We start from the raw sequence: 15,679 nt of genomic DNA on the forward strand, positions 1-15,679 counted from the left end.
TTCGTTCATGGTAATTACTCACCAAGGAAATTTGCATGCACTAGAATTTCTGGGGGAATTTTCTAGTAAACTGTCAACATTCTTGACCTTTTCAAAGTCTTTTGAAAATACATTAGTCATTGGAATACAAGGTCAACATTTTTTTTCTCTATAGATTTACTTTGGCTTTTCTTCATGGAAAATTTTCACCAATTATCATTTTATCACTGAGTTAAACATGCTGTCTTTCTGTTCAAATACCTGATGTTGCTAGCATCGGGCCACTTTTTTCATAGACCCTTCCTTTTATACCTGTCCCTATACTGGATCTTGTATAGTTACATTTTAAAATAAAATTTCTTGCTCGGGCAACAAAAGTTGGCCATTCATTATTTTGGGTGGGGGGACGAGAGGGGTACGAAGGCCTGTAGTATTTCTACCTCCAGTTCAGAACCACTGAATATTATTGTTTTAGTTTACATCCATTCCTTTACTTGTTTTTTCTGAGGAAGTTTTTCTTGGCATTTCCTTTCATACCTGTAAAACCTTTAGTGAAATTATATTTTTGATCTCAGAATTTGTGGTGCTTGTCGTCTATTTATTGAAATCTAGTCTGACTAATTTGGTGCTTTTATCTTTATAATGGTCTGAATTGTTTGAAACTGATTTTTTTGCCCCCAACTTTTTTTCTGATTGCAAAAATCTGTGCAAGTCAAACTTTGAATCTAGGCTGGTATGAAATAGAGCTTGTTAAAACAGGCAGATTATATTTACGGCAGATGAGGTAGAGAAATGGTTAGATCAATGCTTGCTGTTTGTTTTGGACTCCGTCAATCTCTCTCCTTCCTACTTTTTGTGTATAAAGTATCAGGTGGTATTTTCTCTACCTATGACACCATGTTTGTGTACAGTAATGGAATTATACAGGATAACCTCCCTATAAAAACTATACCCGTTCATTAATACTTCATTGACATGCTTTTTTTGTAATGCACTATTGACAGAAATGAATTTTAAGATTAATCTTTGTATAAAAATCAAAAGGACCTAAAACTTTTACCTTGCAGGAAAGAATTTGAGCCCTTCCTTCCGCCTTTGAAACCAGAGTACTGTGTGAAAGAAGCTATGAGAGCCATACTCACAGACCAGCCAATGATTTGTACACCTCGACTAATGTATACTGTAACATTCATGAAGAGGTAAGTGGATAAGGATTTAAACATTAGATTTGTTATCTAGCAATGTGGAAGAGTGTTTTAGACATTTGGACTATATGGAACACTTCAATGTGAAAGTAAACATTTTAACAGACTTTTATCGCTTGAACCCTCTTAAACTTAATGGTACTTTCCAAGGCAATTTCTCTCTCCTCCTTGTTCTGATGAAGGACCTTTGATTTGAAGCTAGTTTTTATTTCAGCAAATGCTGCTTCACCTGGTTAACTTTTTGATTGTCATTAATTTAAACGTTTCATTGAAAAGATGTATCAAACATGACTATATTTTCAATTCCTGATCAATTGCAGACTTGGTGTCATGGTGATGTTAGTGGTCATTTTGAAGCAGATTCTCCTTTTTAAAATGTGCTATCACTTAAAGTTACTCAATTGTAAATCCCTGTGCACGATCTAAATGTTAAATCTGCCATTTAAGCAAGAAAGAATGGATAACAAACCAAACACTTGTCTTGGCTGTACATATTTACAGATACTTGCCTTGAGCAGTGAAGGAAGCATGTTGGCCTATTATTTAGAATTTATTTGCATACTAACATGTCAGTTGTGCATGGCTTTGAATTGTTGATTTACTAAATTGTTATTTGTTATGATTATGGACTACTGAGCCTGTCAGAAAAGTGTGCCTTTTGCATGTGCTGCCATGGATTTAATTTTTAATTATATCCTATTTGTAAAATAAAGGTCAACATGCTAATGGCATGTTGGCCTTTATGACAAGAGGAGTTGAATATAGGAGCAAATAGATCCTTCTGCAGTTGTACAGGGCCCTAGTGAGATTGCACCTGGAGTACTGTGTGCAGTTTTGGTCTCCAAATTTGAGGAAGGACATTCTTGCTATTGAGGGAGTGCAGCGTAGGTTCACTAGGTTAATTCCCGGAATGGCGGGACTGTCGTATGTTGAAAAACTGGAGTGACTAGGCTTGAATACACTGGAATTTAAAGGATGAGAGGGGATCTTATTGAAACATGTAAGATTATTAAGGGATTGGACATGTTAGAGGCAGGAAACATGTTCCCAATGTTGGTGGAACCAGGGACCACAGTTTAAAAATAAGGGGTAGGCCATTTAGAACGGAGATGAGGAAAAACTTTTGCAGTCAGAGTTGTAAATCTGTGGAATTCTCTGCCTCAGAAGGCAGTGGAGGCCAATTCTCTGGATGCTTTCAAGAGAGAGCTAGATAGAGCTCTTAATGATAGTGGAGTCAGGGGGTATGGGGAGAAGGCAGGAACAGGGTACTGATTGTGAATGATCAGCCATGATCACATTGAATGGCGGTGCTGGCTCGAAGGGCCAAATGGCCTACTCCTGCACCTATTGTCTGTTGTCTGCTTTCTTCCTGGGGAGAGAAAGTTGGGTTTTTGATTGTAGACTAATGTTGTTCACTTTCCAGCACACTTTGATTTATGATCTGCTCTCACCATTTTGTTGCACTAATTTTTTTATCCTGCTTTTTGCACCTTTTTTCTCTCTTCTACATCATTTTGTATCTCATTGTTTCCACTTTCAATTAATTCTTTTGTAACAAGAGTTAATCTGACTAGTTTGGTACCTGGTGCGCATTTATTCTGAATAACTATTCTGGCAGAAAATCTACTGTCTTATAGAAACCTAGTTGATGTCATAATACTGGTGCTTGCATTATTCAATCATTTTTTAAATTTTAGCCAATCTTCGAATTAAAGTTTAGTTCGAAGGGTTTAAGGTGCAAGCGGAATGTTGCGTCTTTTATAATAATGTGCTTCTTTCAATTTCAGCATTATGCCATGGGAAGCTGTTGTGTGCATGTACCGTTTCTTGGGTGCTGACAAGTGCATGTATCCATTTATTGCGGAGAGAAAACAGGCTTTGAACAACAACGAGGCCAAAAATGAAATCTAAAGCAAAACTGATCACTCCATCCATTTGGACACCTTGCAAGTGAATGCAATGTTTAGCTCGTCAACATCTCCAAACAATTCAGAATGACAAGCATTTGCAGTGATTGGTTGTTTGAACTTTGCAAAATGGCTGTGAAACTTCAGTTTCCTATGATCACTGTGGATAAAATGGTTGCTGTACCATGTATTAAGTCACAAGATAAATGTATTATGCATTATGCCAATCTTTTTAATTTTTCTAGTGATTAGACTTGTACATGTTAAAGTCAACTGAGCAAAGCAAGATTTTGATAAGTTTAACATTTTACTTTTTAATTCATCAATGCCATTGTGTTTTGGTGTTAGAGCTGTATTATGCATTGTGTTGAACTAGCGATTTGGGTAAATGCAGTACTTTAGAATGTTCCAGATATATCTTTTAAAATAGTAAATGCACTGTAATTATTGACAACTTCTCTTGGTCCACCTGAAGTACTCCTGTTATTCCTTGACTATATCAATTATAGCGTTGTTACTTAAAGCACTGCAAATTTCTCCAAATTTGATATTTGCAGAGCAAATGTGCTCTTGTTCAACACGCTGAACACTTTTTTAGGAAAATCTTATTGGTGTGCCTTTTATTAATCCATTTTAATTATTGTCCTATTTTCAGTGGATTAGTGGTCCATTTTTTTAAAAAGCCTGAAATTTCTACCTCCTTTGTATATCTATTTGTAGAAAACCTAAATTTAACATCAGAAATTATAATGTCTTTGTGCATCTTGTGTCACTACTTTTATATGAAGACCAATGTCTGTAGCTTTTTGGTAATGTAGCTAATTGTAAAAGTTTTTAATTAAAATGTGATTGTTAGATGCATAAAATGTTGAAATTTTGTGGTGCTTGATAACAGAAATATTAAGAGTCTCATGTTTAATGCTCTCAATCATACACATTGGTCGGGTGATGTGCAGATTCATTAATTTAGACATTTGACATTTTTAATGAAATCTATTCATTTTTAAGAGAACTCGGGTACCCAAAGAGCAAGACTCCACCCACGAAAGAAGAGTTTTCTTTACTAATCAAATCTTGGATCCATTTTCTCATCTTTAGTATTATTTTACATTGCAGATTTTCTGTAAGATTACCAAATGTCTCCCCTCATTCTTTGATCCAGCCTACAGGATGTTTTCACATGTTGTTTACATGTGATGGTAAAACCTAATGTAGACTACACTTCTTGCTATTTGTTTCCTCTTTGTAACCATTATAGAAAGAAATACTCAGTCACCTGTGACTCTGCCAAGACAGCATGACCTTCCTTTAGTGAATTTGTTGCTTATTGTACTTTGATGGAATACCTTTAGTTGGAAACTTGGTTACAATAAAATACATTGCCAAGAAAAGAAATTGTCATCATTGTTGCAACAAAAAAAGTTTAAAGTCATAAAATTTGACAATGTAGAATAATTCTGTTCAGTCTCTGAGAATGAGATTATGGTGTAAATGCTAGAAAAAAAATATTTGCTCTCGTTCACTTTCAAGGCTAGTGAATGATACAGTAAGGAAATGGGCCATAAATTCCAAGCTGTACTTTGCGGCCCTCATTTTATTACCCCAAATGCTCCGACAGACTCTTAAATGAATCTCTTTGCAAAATGGATTTGTTTTGATTTGTTGTTCAATCCTTCCATGCATTAAATCTTATGCGGCTGGTCCTATTTCTTCAAGGTCGGAGAACTACGCATGTCCTTTAACTGCCTCTTCTAGATTATTCACTGTTAATATTATTAAATCATTCAAAACATTTTTTAAAGTGAAAACTAATTAGAACCAATTAACATGTGGGTTTATCACAACTGGTCCCTATATTAATATTACTGGTTATTAATGCCACGTCTATACCTGGAGAATCAGTTGTCAAATTCTCCACATCACTTTGTGATCCACTCAGGACAATGTAAATTTTTGACAGTGCGATGTAAATGGGAAAACATGTAATAATCCACTCCATCCTTTTGAGCCTGCTCCACTATTGAACAAGATCATAGCTAATTTCATACCTCAACAATTTCCCTGCTCTGTCTCCATTTCCCAGAATTTATTTTCATATCTAAAAGTTTATTTTTCAAAGGCCTCTCCACAGTTCCCTTGGATAATGCATTCCAGAGATTAGCCACATTCTGAAGAAATGTCCCTTTCATTCTAAACAGCTGACATCTCATTCTGAGACTAACTATTTCTAAACTTCCCCATCTCCAAATGAGAAAGAGAACACCAAGCACTCAAATTTGCATGCTTTGTTCACCGCTCTTCTACCTCCTTGTACATTAGTCCACATGAGGTCTCACTCATGCCCATAATAATTGGAGTAGAACCTCAAGCTATCAGGGATGCAAATAGTCATACTATTTGCATTCCTAAATGGCTGCTGCATCGGCAAGCAAGCTTTGTAGTCCAGCAGGCTTGTAGTCAAGGACACTTTATCACTTCTCAAACCTTTGCCATGTCATTTAAAAGTTAGCATTTAATTTTTTGGTCTATTGCATCTCAATCACTAATGTTCTCACGGAAGTTTTTTTTGACATTTGGCTGTACTGTACAAAGCAGTCACTCAAAAGGAGACTTTTTTTAATCCTGTGGAGGCTTTGCTATTATCCAAATCTGTCCACTCCTTGCTTTATTCCATTGATCAAAAATATACCTTGCCTTCTTTACCCTCAACTTAAGCATTAGGTTGTCAGCCCAACTTGGGACAGGAGAGGAGTTAAAACTTTACTATCAAAGGTCAGCCAAAATATGCATTTCTGGATGGCTGGCATGGTTAAAGGCAAAAGATATTTAGAATTGCAATGGATGAGTATAGTTTAGAGATACAGTGCAGAAACAGGCCCTTCAGCCCACCAAGTCCATGCTGTCCAGCAATCCCTCTAAACTAACACTACCCAACGCACACTAGGGACAATTTAAAGTTATTCCAAGTCAATTCATCTACAAACTGGTACGTCTTTAAAGTGTGGGACGAAACGGAGCTCCTGGAGAAAACCAACGCAGGTTACGGGGAGAACGTACAAACTCTGTACAAACAAGCACCTGTAGTCAGGATAGAACCCGGGTGCTGTAAGGCAGCAACTCTACCACTGTGACACCGTTGCAGTAAGTTGCCAACACATTCTCTGATATCCAAAGTTTGACTTCTTTTGAATTGCTTCTGTCTTGACACTTTAGAAAATCTGAGTCTGGATTTTGGAAATGGAGGCCTTGCAGGTTCTACCCGTGTGGGGAAACCTGAAGAGAAGAAAATCTTTTACATTTGCTGTTGTGTGGATTTTGTTCTATCTTTGAAATGTTTGATAGCTTCTATGGCCAAATTCATATTCTGGTATCAAATAATGCTCTTGGCTTGTCGCATGGTTACTTTAAATCGTACTGTACCCATCCAAAGAGAACAGAGTTCTGCTCTCCACAGCTGGTAGTTCAGCATTCCATTTAACTTATGCAATTTACTTCTCATGGCTTCTGAAAGGGATCTGTTCCCACCACTATCAACTAGGATAAATGCACTTCCCCTGTTCAGTACATGGCAAAATACCAGCAAATGCCTGTCAATAAGGTCAAGGTTTCCATATTCAATTTTTCTGATCCAAATGGTGGGAAGTGATAGAATTGTGTTTTAAGTTATTTTGCAGCAGTGTAAATAATGAGGGGAGGGGGTAAAAACCAAACAGTGGTTTTCAGTTCAATACATTTCAACTGGTCTTGGGTATTTCGATATAATGCAGTTACTCAAGAAAAATCATGCTTTGCATTTGTAGCTTAATCCTTCGTTAAAGGTTTTTATCATTTTTAATTTTAATCCATGTTGCAGAAACAAAGTGGAATTCAGTCCATATCTAAATGTGTTAATCCAACTTTATTCTGTAATGATTGAAAGGGTGAGTCTGTGCATGAATGTTACAGCTTTAGTTTGGAGTTACCTCTGAAATAGCCAGAATTTGCCAAAATGCAATATCAAAATGAATTGATAACTGAATATTGTTGGAGTTTTCTGACGTTTACTCCATTAACTGTTTTCATTTAGCATTCTGCTTGCTGGAGCTCAGTCTCGTTAGTGATATTCTTGATGAAGTTGGTGTGTGCCTGTAATACAAAAAGGATTGCAGCAAATTAGTTATTTTATATTGTGTTGACCCTTCTGTTGAATACAGCTGAAAAATGCACAACCAACTCGCCTAGACCTTGTATACACAATTTCATGCCCAACCCCTCAAAATGAAAATGGACGTCTTAGCTTGTGAACACTTGTTATCATAGTCAAGCCTTTGCACTCTTGTGGTAATTGGAAACATCGACTGAACATTTAAAAAAAACTTAATGAGTGGTTATACCATTTCCAAAAAGATTGTAGCCATTAGTTCAGTTAACTTGACTATACTTCCCTTTCCAAAGGCTCCATTCCTCTCGTCCCTCCACATTTTATTATTGAAAATCTGTTTTATTTTAAATACTTATCTTGTTTTCATTCAATTTGTATCTTCCTTGGATTACATTTTCACCTTGTATTGGATTAAATTATTTAAATATAGGTGAATCAATGCTACTTGGATGTTTTGGAAAATATCATTGCTATCAATAGCATAATTGTATGGCTGATTATTATTAGTGCTTTTGGTCCCAACTTTACTCCAGCCTACATCTTGCATACCCAAGACCAGTTGAAATGTATTGAACTGAAAACCACTGTTTGGTTTTTACCCCCTCCCCCACCCTACCCACAATATGTAAAAAAAACATTATGGTGGCAACTTTATAGATGATTGGTAAATGCTATAAGATTGTATAGAAAGAACCACTTTGGAATTCTTTTCCAAAGTTCAATGTTTGATATTGCATTGTAAGCATTGAAATACAGAAGGCTTGTAAGTACTTCCAAGATGTCTTAAAGCATTGAGTTCCTGTACCTTTTTGTATTGATCTCAAAATCCCTGTGTTAAAGTCAACTTAATTCTCTTGGACAATGAACAAAAATCCAATAAAACAACCCTTGCATTTTTTTTCAATTAATGACTTTTCCAGTATTTCTTGGACAATGTATTAGAATTAAGAACATGAAACATGTCTGCTTCATTTAGTTTAGTTTAGAGATTTAGCATGGAAACAGGCCCTTCGGCTCACTGAGTCCATGCCAACCAGCGATCCCCGCACATTAATACTATCCGACATGCACTAAGGATAATTTTACAATTATACCAAACCAATTTGTCTACAAACCTGTACATCGTTGGAGGAAGCTGGAGATCCTAGAGAAAGTCCACGCAGGTCACAGGGAGAACATTCAAACTCCCATGGTTAGGATCAAACCCAGGTCTCTGGCACTGTAAGGAAGGAACTCTACTGCTGTGCCACCACGCTCCCCATACACTGGGATCAGCCAATCATCCCTGTCCCGCCTGCAATTGGTCCAAAACACCGCAGCGAGACTCCTGACGGGTACCCGTAAAAGGGACCACATCACCCCGATTCTGGCCTCTCTCCACTGGTTCCCAGTATGGTACAGAATCAACTTCAAGCTCCTCCTCTTCACATACAAAGCCCTAAACGGGCTTCTTTTGATGAGCTGTGCCAGGTGAGTTGAGACCTTGGTGGATGGCCGCAGAAAAGCACTTTCAGCCATCTAAACAAGAGCTTATCAGAATAGTTGAGGGTTGCAGTAACTGCAGTATTCTTGGGAAGCCTGCACACCAGTCCCATCATGCCTGCGATAATTGCGCTATTAATGCACACTCCCCCCCACCCCTTCACTACCACCATCAGTTAAGGGATACTAGTTCAAGATTCTCTGGCACATAGTCATGTCACCTTGTACTATCAAGTGCTGTGGGGAGTCTCATTTTCTTTCCCAAATACACTTCACTTCATTGCCAATTTTTTTTTTTTTGTCCCATCCCACACACATTCCTTTCTAAACTCAAAGGTGCTTGGTGGTCATGCAGTTGTCCTTACCTCCTTAGAAGCAGACTTTTCATTTATGTTTATATGTTTCTAAGTATTCTTGGCATAGCCCTTGAAGGTGGTGGTAAGTTTTGGAACTGCACCAAACCATTTTGGTTGAAGATATTCCTCCTTTGCTACGAAGAAGAGTGATAGCGTGCAACTTGGAGCTGATGTTCTCAGATTCATAAGGCTCTTGTCCTTGGTAGTAAAGTTCATATGTTTGGGAGATGTCAAAATAACCTAGAAAAGGAAGTAGGGTAGATTGTGTAGGTGGTGCATGCTGCAGTTATGTAGTAGTTGTTGGAGGAAATAATCGTTCAACTAGATGGTTGGGGTACCTATCATGCAATCCGCTTTCTTCCAGTTTAATGTTTTCTATTTGCTTCCAAAAGGAACTACTAGACAATAAATTGATTTGAGTGTCATTTTTGTCCCTTCATCAGTATGAGAACAGAAAGCAGCATTTTCTTTCCCTGTGATCCATCTAAGAAGGAAAAATGCTTTGTCATGTTCACAGGACAACATTCTTGAAAAAAATCATGACTGAGCAAGAATACTTTAGCTAAATCTGGTAGAAAATATTTTGGAGCCTTTTTAATGGGTAGTATGTTTTTTATATAGCCTGCGGATGTTGTAGTTCACTTGTATGCCAAGATAAGCCATTTCCCATTGCCCAAAACCCTTGTTTCTCTTTAATGTCCCATTATTTCCTTGCATTATTTCATTACCGTTGCTGGAGTTTGAAGCTGCGTGGAAAACAATCAGCACCATTACACAAGGAGTGATATTTTCCTTATAAAATTTTATCCACAATGGTTTGGAAGATAATAGGAACACCTGAACATCTTATGGGGTTTGGCGTAAGAATAGACCACCCTCTGCGAACTAATGGTGAAATAGTGCTGACTGCCTGTATAAATGTTGGTTTCATGCTTAAGCATAACTAAGTTTAATTTTGTACTAATCTTGCTCCAGCCAATTTGGCATAATTGGTTTCTAATGCCTGTAATGAATTTTAAACGTCATCAAGCACTTAAGTATGATCTTATAAATGCTTCATAGCATGAGTTAGTTTTATTGGAACTCTCGGATCCAATGAAGCCCAATCCTTATGATGCTGTGCTGGGGAACCAAATACAATCCATAGTTTGCCCCCTTGCTTTATACATGCTAGAGCTGCTCTTCAAGCACAATCCCATTCATTTAAAATGAACTACCGACCTCTAAGGGAGAGGATGTGGTTTGTGTGCGTTTTTCCTTGGTCGTTTTAATTTAAAGATTTTTTTTTAAATTGGAATTCTATAAATAAAGGTTGTTTTCAAATGTGTCTGTGTAGGTTGGGAACCTCCATCTGAAGCTTGGTTGTCATTTGCAGACTCAGCTGTGGAGTTGTGAAATATTCAGCTCATTTGTGTCAGTGAGATTGTTGACAGTCCATGGTGGAGTTGTAAAGATGAGCGCATGAAATATTTTGATGCTGTAATATGTAATGTCACACACTGGCAGTTGTCTTCTTGCATGATTTAATTGCACTAATGCTTGGGAGATTTCTTTCCCCAAATTCCTCTTCAATTGGCCTGTAGATTTCCCTTGGAGGAATGCCGCCAAAGTTCTGCAAGTGTTCATCCTGGCTCATTTAGCAATTTCTACCCTTTGGAAACCATTTGTTCTTTTAAAAAAATACTAAACAAAGTGAAACCCCCTTAATTCATATTAAAAGCTCTAGGACTTTAAACATAAGGAAACAAAATGGTCATCTTATTGTCTCTTCAGATTCTACTAGTTATGGACAGTAGTGACATGCAACTAGCAGGCAAAGTTTTCCTACGGTTTCAATGGCTGTTAATTCAATTGTAGCACCTTTCAACTGACCAAACCCACCGACACCGTACTTTTGAATGGAAATTCTACATGACGGAAGCAATAAGTCTTTCAAACTGCTCAGGCAGTGAAGGAGACTCTCTCTTAACAGAGCAGTAATGGCCACAGTTTAAGAATAAGGGGTAGGCCATTTAGAACGGAGATGAGGAAAAACTTTTTCAGTCAGAGAGTTATAAATCTGTGGAATTCACTGCCTCAGAAGGCAGTGGAGGCCAAGTCTCTGAATGCATTCAAGAGAGAGCTAGATAGAGCTCTTAAAGATAGTGGAGTCGGGGGGTATGGGGAGAAGGCAGGAACGGGGTACTGATTGTGAATGATCAGCCATGATCACATTGAATGGTGGTGCTGGCTCGAAGGGCCGAATGGCCTACTCCTGCACCTATTGTCTATTGTTTATTGTATCGTCTATTGTCTCCCATGCTCAAATTTGTCCCTTTTATGCACAGCATGTTGCAATGGCTGGTGCAGTACTTCTTCATTACCTTCGCTTCCGGCTTGCATCCCTCCAACACACCTAAGGTGATAACTATCACTAGTGCAATACTTGCAGTACTGAACTTCTGCAACTGGATTGGGCTTCTACCTAGCATGCAAGTAAGTCTTTGAAAGGAACTCTTCCTCTTCCATGTAGTTTTTAATCTGAACATGTTGCCAATTTGTGCAGTAATGACTAATGCAAACACTTGCCAGTTAACAGAGCACTAATGGCTCATTGCAATGGGTCATTAACAAGACTGAACACTTAACATCTAAACTATGTGAATGTTATTCTTGCAAGCACTTATTCTAAGCTGATTTTACTGTTACTATTGCATAATGGGTAAACTCGTGCCTCTCTCATCCCTTAAGAATACAGAATATGCAAATACTTCAATGCACTACAACCTATATTCCAGTGGCAGAGTCTAGACAACAGCTGGGTCATGGTTGGCTTGGTGAGGAGGCACAAGCCATGAATTGTTTTTCACTAGCAAATTTGGCTAAAGTACTTGCAACTAAAATTTATTTTGCTTTACATCATTAGTTTTAAAAAGTCATTTAGTTGGTATTACCTCCTAAATCTTTTCCATTTGCTCCCCATTTACATCAACATGGACTCTGGTATTTGACTGGGTCTGACATTGGTAAATGAGCTCAACAGTGGTGCTGTCCATTGAGCTTATTACAGCAGACGTCTCTGTACTACAACCTTCAAGACCTCCATCTAGGCCCACAGACGGCCCAGCCCCTGCGAGTCCAGACCCACTCTCGTCGAACTTCCAGTATAGTCCCTGGTGGACTCTTCAGAAGTGATGACCACAAGATCCAAGATGACCCTACAGCCAGGATATGGGTCAACAGATGAGGGAGATAGCAGCTTCTATCGTGTTCTACAAGAGATGAGAGAGATTGGAGGGTCTTCACAGTCCGTCAACACATGGAGCATGGGCTGGCAATCTCCAGCAACATCGCATACTTGCCATGCAAGTAGAGTTTATTTGTCATATGCACAACTACAATGAAAATCTTGCTTGCAGCAGTGTCACAGGCATGTAGTCTCAAACAATGCACAAGAACAAATTCTATACAAATTGCATACAAATGCAGGGGGAAAAAAGACACAATAGCCCACGACACAATTAGAAAACAAATCCGCGTTGTTCCATAGTGTTCCACTGAGGTAAGATTCAGGTCCGGGTGCAGCCCTGAGCTCCACGTTTCAGTGTAGGGCAACTGCACTGTTGATCCATCATCTCCAACAACACCCCTTCTGAGCAGTGATCGCACATTGCCCGAGTGGATCCACTTCTCTATCTAATCAGTATTTTTATTGGTAATATTACACCTGATCCAATGATGTTCATGGTTTCTTTCAGAGCAGACTCCAGAAAAATAACTTTTTTCCCCCTTTCAAAAGGCTTTAGTCGAGGATGCTGTAGCCATGAAGCGATGAGGTCACTTTAACTTTTCCATAATTGCATAAATATCAGCGGAGTGTTAAACCCTCAGTGAGGTCCCAGGCACAGCAGAGAACAGCAACAGGGAATGCAAGGGTTTCAGTCCAATTCTCGATACTGGGGTGCTGCCTATCGTGCATCTCACTCTCTTTCCCCCTCCCCTCCCAACCTTTTGAGCTCGGATTACAGTAATGCTTTTCTTCTGGGAATGCATTCCATCCAGAGTGCTAATGATAGCACTGGTATAATTCTTTGGAGGAGTACAAAAATTAACTTTAAATTAGATTAGGTTTCTTTTATTATGAACCTTGCAGACACAAAAAAAAGCCTCTGTTATAAAGTGCATTTAATAACCAAATAATTACTTTAAAAAATCTATTTGACAACAAAACAGTGACTAAAGCAGACATTTTACTCCATGCAAATCCCCAGATCAAACAAGATGACAAATGCTGAATCTATGTCTTCCTGCTGTTAACTAACCATGCTAACTTATAGTTAGTCCTGAGATAACTATCGCAGCACTTTGCTGACACTTCTGCAATCACGGGAAGGTTAAAGACATTCTTTCATAAATTGTGTTTTTAAGAATAGGTAGATGAAGTTTAATGTCTCAACTAACAGAAAGCATCTTCGACAATGAAGCATGCTGTTAGTATTAACTACTCTTTGTTAAGAATATACAAATAATAGATTGGTCAACCAACAATCACTGTTCCTAGATTTACTGGATTCCTCTTACCCTCTAGAAAAATAAAGTCCAAGGTGATGGTGGCTCCCATCTTGCCCTTGATCAGATCTTTTAACTTTCTACATCAGAGATCATCCAGGTCTTCAACTCAAGGAGTGAGATTTTCTATTTTGTAAGAATTCTGGGAGTTGTCAACATTGCTGGCCTGTCATGAATGCAAGGCTTCCATTCACAACCCAGAGCTTTTCATCAACTGGAAGTTTCCACTTCCTCAATGTTCGGTCGATTGTTCATCAGGAGAAACAATTCTTAATGATCAATATGATGTTTGCTGGCAGCACCCCATGGTTGTTGATCACGAGGCTCTTCATACTGCTGAGATTTTCAGCAGTCCGAACTGTCTGGAAGGATAAATCCTGGGTGCGTTTGGGATCCATGGCGGTGTCATCAGTCCAAGCTTCAATCACAGAAATACCAGCATCATGGTGACAATCTCACTGGTCTCAGGATGAGATTCCATTGCTGCCTCCTGACGTGCTAGTGCAGAGACATCACAGTGGTGTGCTGCAGACTGCAGCCAGTGCCGGTATCAGAGGAAGATCGGGAAGGAGAGAATGAATCCTGATGGCCAGGCTGAAAAGCCTGAATATCTGCTGCAGGATGCTCGAAGGCAACCAGGAAATGTTCCATTCAACATCAATGTCTTCCTCTTCTACTGAGTGGAAGAGGGAAGGATAATCTGCATGAGTTATAAGGGATTTCCTCATAAAGGGATGCTTTCATAAAAGGAGTGCTAAACATGGTTTTGCCCTCCAAGCAATAAACCCCCTCCATAACCCAGTCCTCTTCACCCATAAAGGACATTAATCATCAGCCAGAGTGGCCAAAATGCCATTCCTTCTCTCCTGAGATGCTGCCTGACCCGCTGAGTTACTCCAGCATTTTGTGTCTACCTTCGATTTGAACCAGCTTCTGCAGTTATTTTCCTGCACATATAATAATCACATCAATGAATGAAACCCTTATCTTGTTACTGAAATGGCCTGAAACATTCATATTGGTTTAGTGTAGGAACTGCTGAGGCTGGTTTACACAGTAGACACAAAATGCCGGAGTAACTCAGCAGGACATGCAACATCTCTAGATTGAAGGAATGGGTGACGTTTCAGGTGGATACCCTTCTTCAGACTCCTTTGTTTCCTCAGTCTTCATTTACTCCAGTATTTTGTGTCTAATATTGGTTTAGGGGCTGTATATCCTGAAGAGTGGTTCTGTGCTCAGAAGATTTTAACTTTTGACTGAACACAGCTTCTTCAGAGCAGCTCCATTTCAGGTTTAAACCTTGATATTGGTCTTGATGATGACGACATTCCAGTATTGTAGCCAATGCAGCAGAAAATAACATGACTTAGATAGATAGACAATAGGTGCAGGAGTAGGCCATTCGGCCCTTCGAGCCAGCACTGCCATTCAATGTGATCATGGCTGATCATTCTCAATCAGTATCCCGTTCCTGCCTTCTCCCCATATCCCCTGACTCCGCTATCCTTAAGAGCTCTATCAAGCTCTCTCTTGAATGCATTCAGAGAATTGGCCTCCACTGACATCTGAGGCAGAGAATTCCACAGATTTACAACTCTCTGACTGAATAAGTTTTTCCTCATCTCCGTTCTAAATGGCCTACCCCTTACTCTTAAACTGTGGCCCCTGGTTCTGGACTCCCCCAACATTGGGAACGTGTTTCCTGCCTCTAACGTGTCCAACCCCTTAATAATCTTATATGTTTCGATAAGATCCCCTCTCATCCATCTAAATTCCAGTGTATACAAGCCTAGCTGCTCCAGTTTTTTAACTTAGGACAGTCCTGCCATTCCGGGAATTAACATAGTAAACCTACTTGCAACGGATCAATAGATTGGCAAGAAACACATCGGGAGATTGTTGACTAATTGGCAAGAAACACATCGGGAGATTGTTGATTATTGATTGGCTAACATTTCAAGACAAAGGACTCCACACTCAATTCATCAATGGGACTTCTCTCATGAAAATCAAGGGATTTTGATTTCACAGCATCACAATAATGGCGTAAATTGGAGC

General features: G+C 38.9%; 2 protein-coding genes across 2 annotated transcripts in view; one reads left to right on the top strand and one right to left on the bottom strand.

The window, feature by feature from the left end:
- LOC144592907 (retinol dehydrogenase 10-like) overlaps positions 1-8,136 on the top strand; it is a 51,775-nt gene extending 43,639 nt beyond the window's left edge. The window contains exons 4-5 of the mRNA XM_078398165.1: positions 1,047-1,178; positions 2,972-8,136. Of these exons, the coding sequence (XP_078254291.1) occupies positions 1,047-1,178; positions 2,972-3,095 (256 nt within the window). The 3' untranslated portion in view covers positions 3,096-8,136. The remainder of the gene's footprint in view (positions 1-1,046; positions 1,179-2,971) is intronic.
- Positions 6,983-15,679, bottom strand: part of stau2 (staufen double-stranded RNA binding protein 2) — a 268,314-nt gene continuing 259,617 nt past the window's right edge. The window contains exon 15 of the mRNA XM_078398161.1: positions 6,983-7,216. Coding sequence (XP_078254287.1) covers positions 7,150-7,216 — 67 coding nt within the window. The 3' untranslated portion in view covers positions 6,983-7,149. The remainder of the gene's footprint in view (positions 7,217-15,679) is intronic.

This window comes from Rhinoraja longicauda, chromosome 4, assembly GCF_053455715.1.
Source record: "Rhinoraja longicauda isolate Sanriku21f chromosome 4, sRhiLon1.1, whole genome shotgun sequence".
Taxonomy (NCBI): Eukaryota; Metazoa; Chordata; class Chondrichthyes; order Rajiformes; family Arhynchobatidae; genus Rhinoraja; species Rhinoraja longicauda.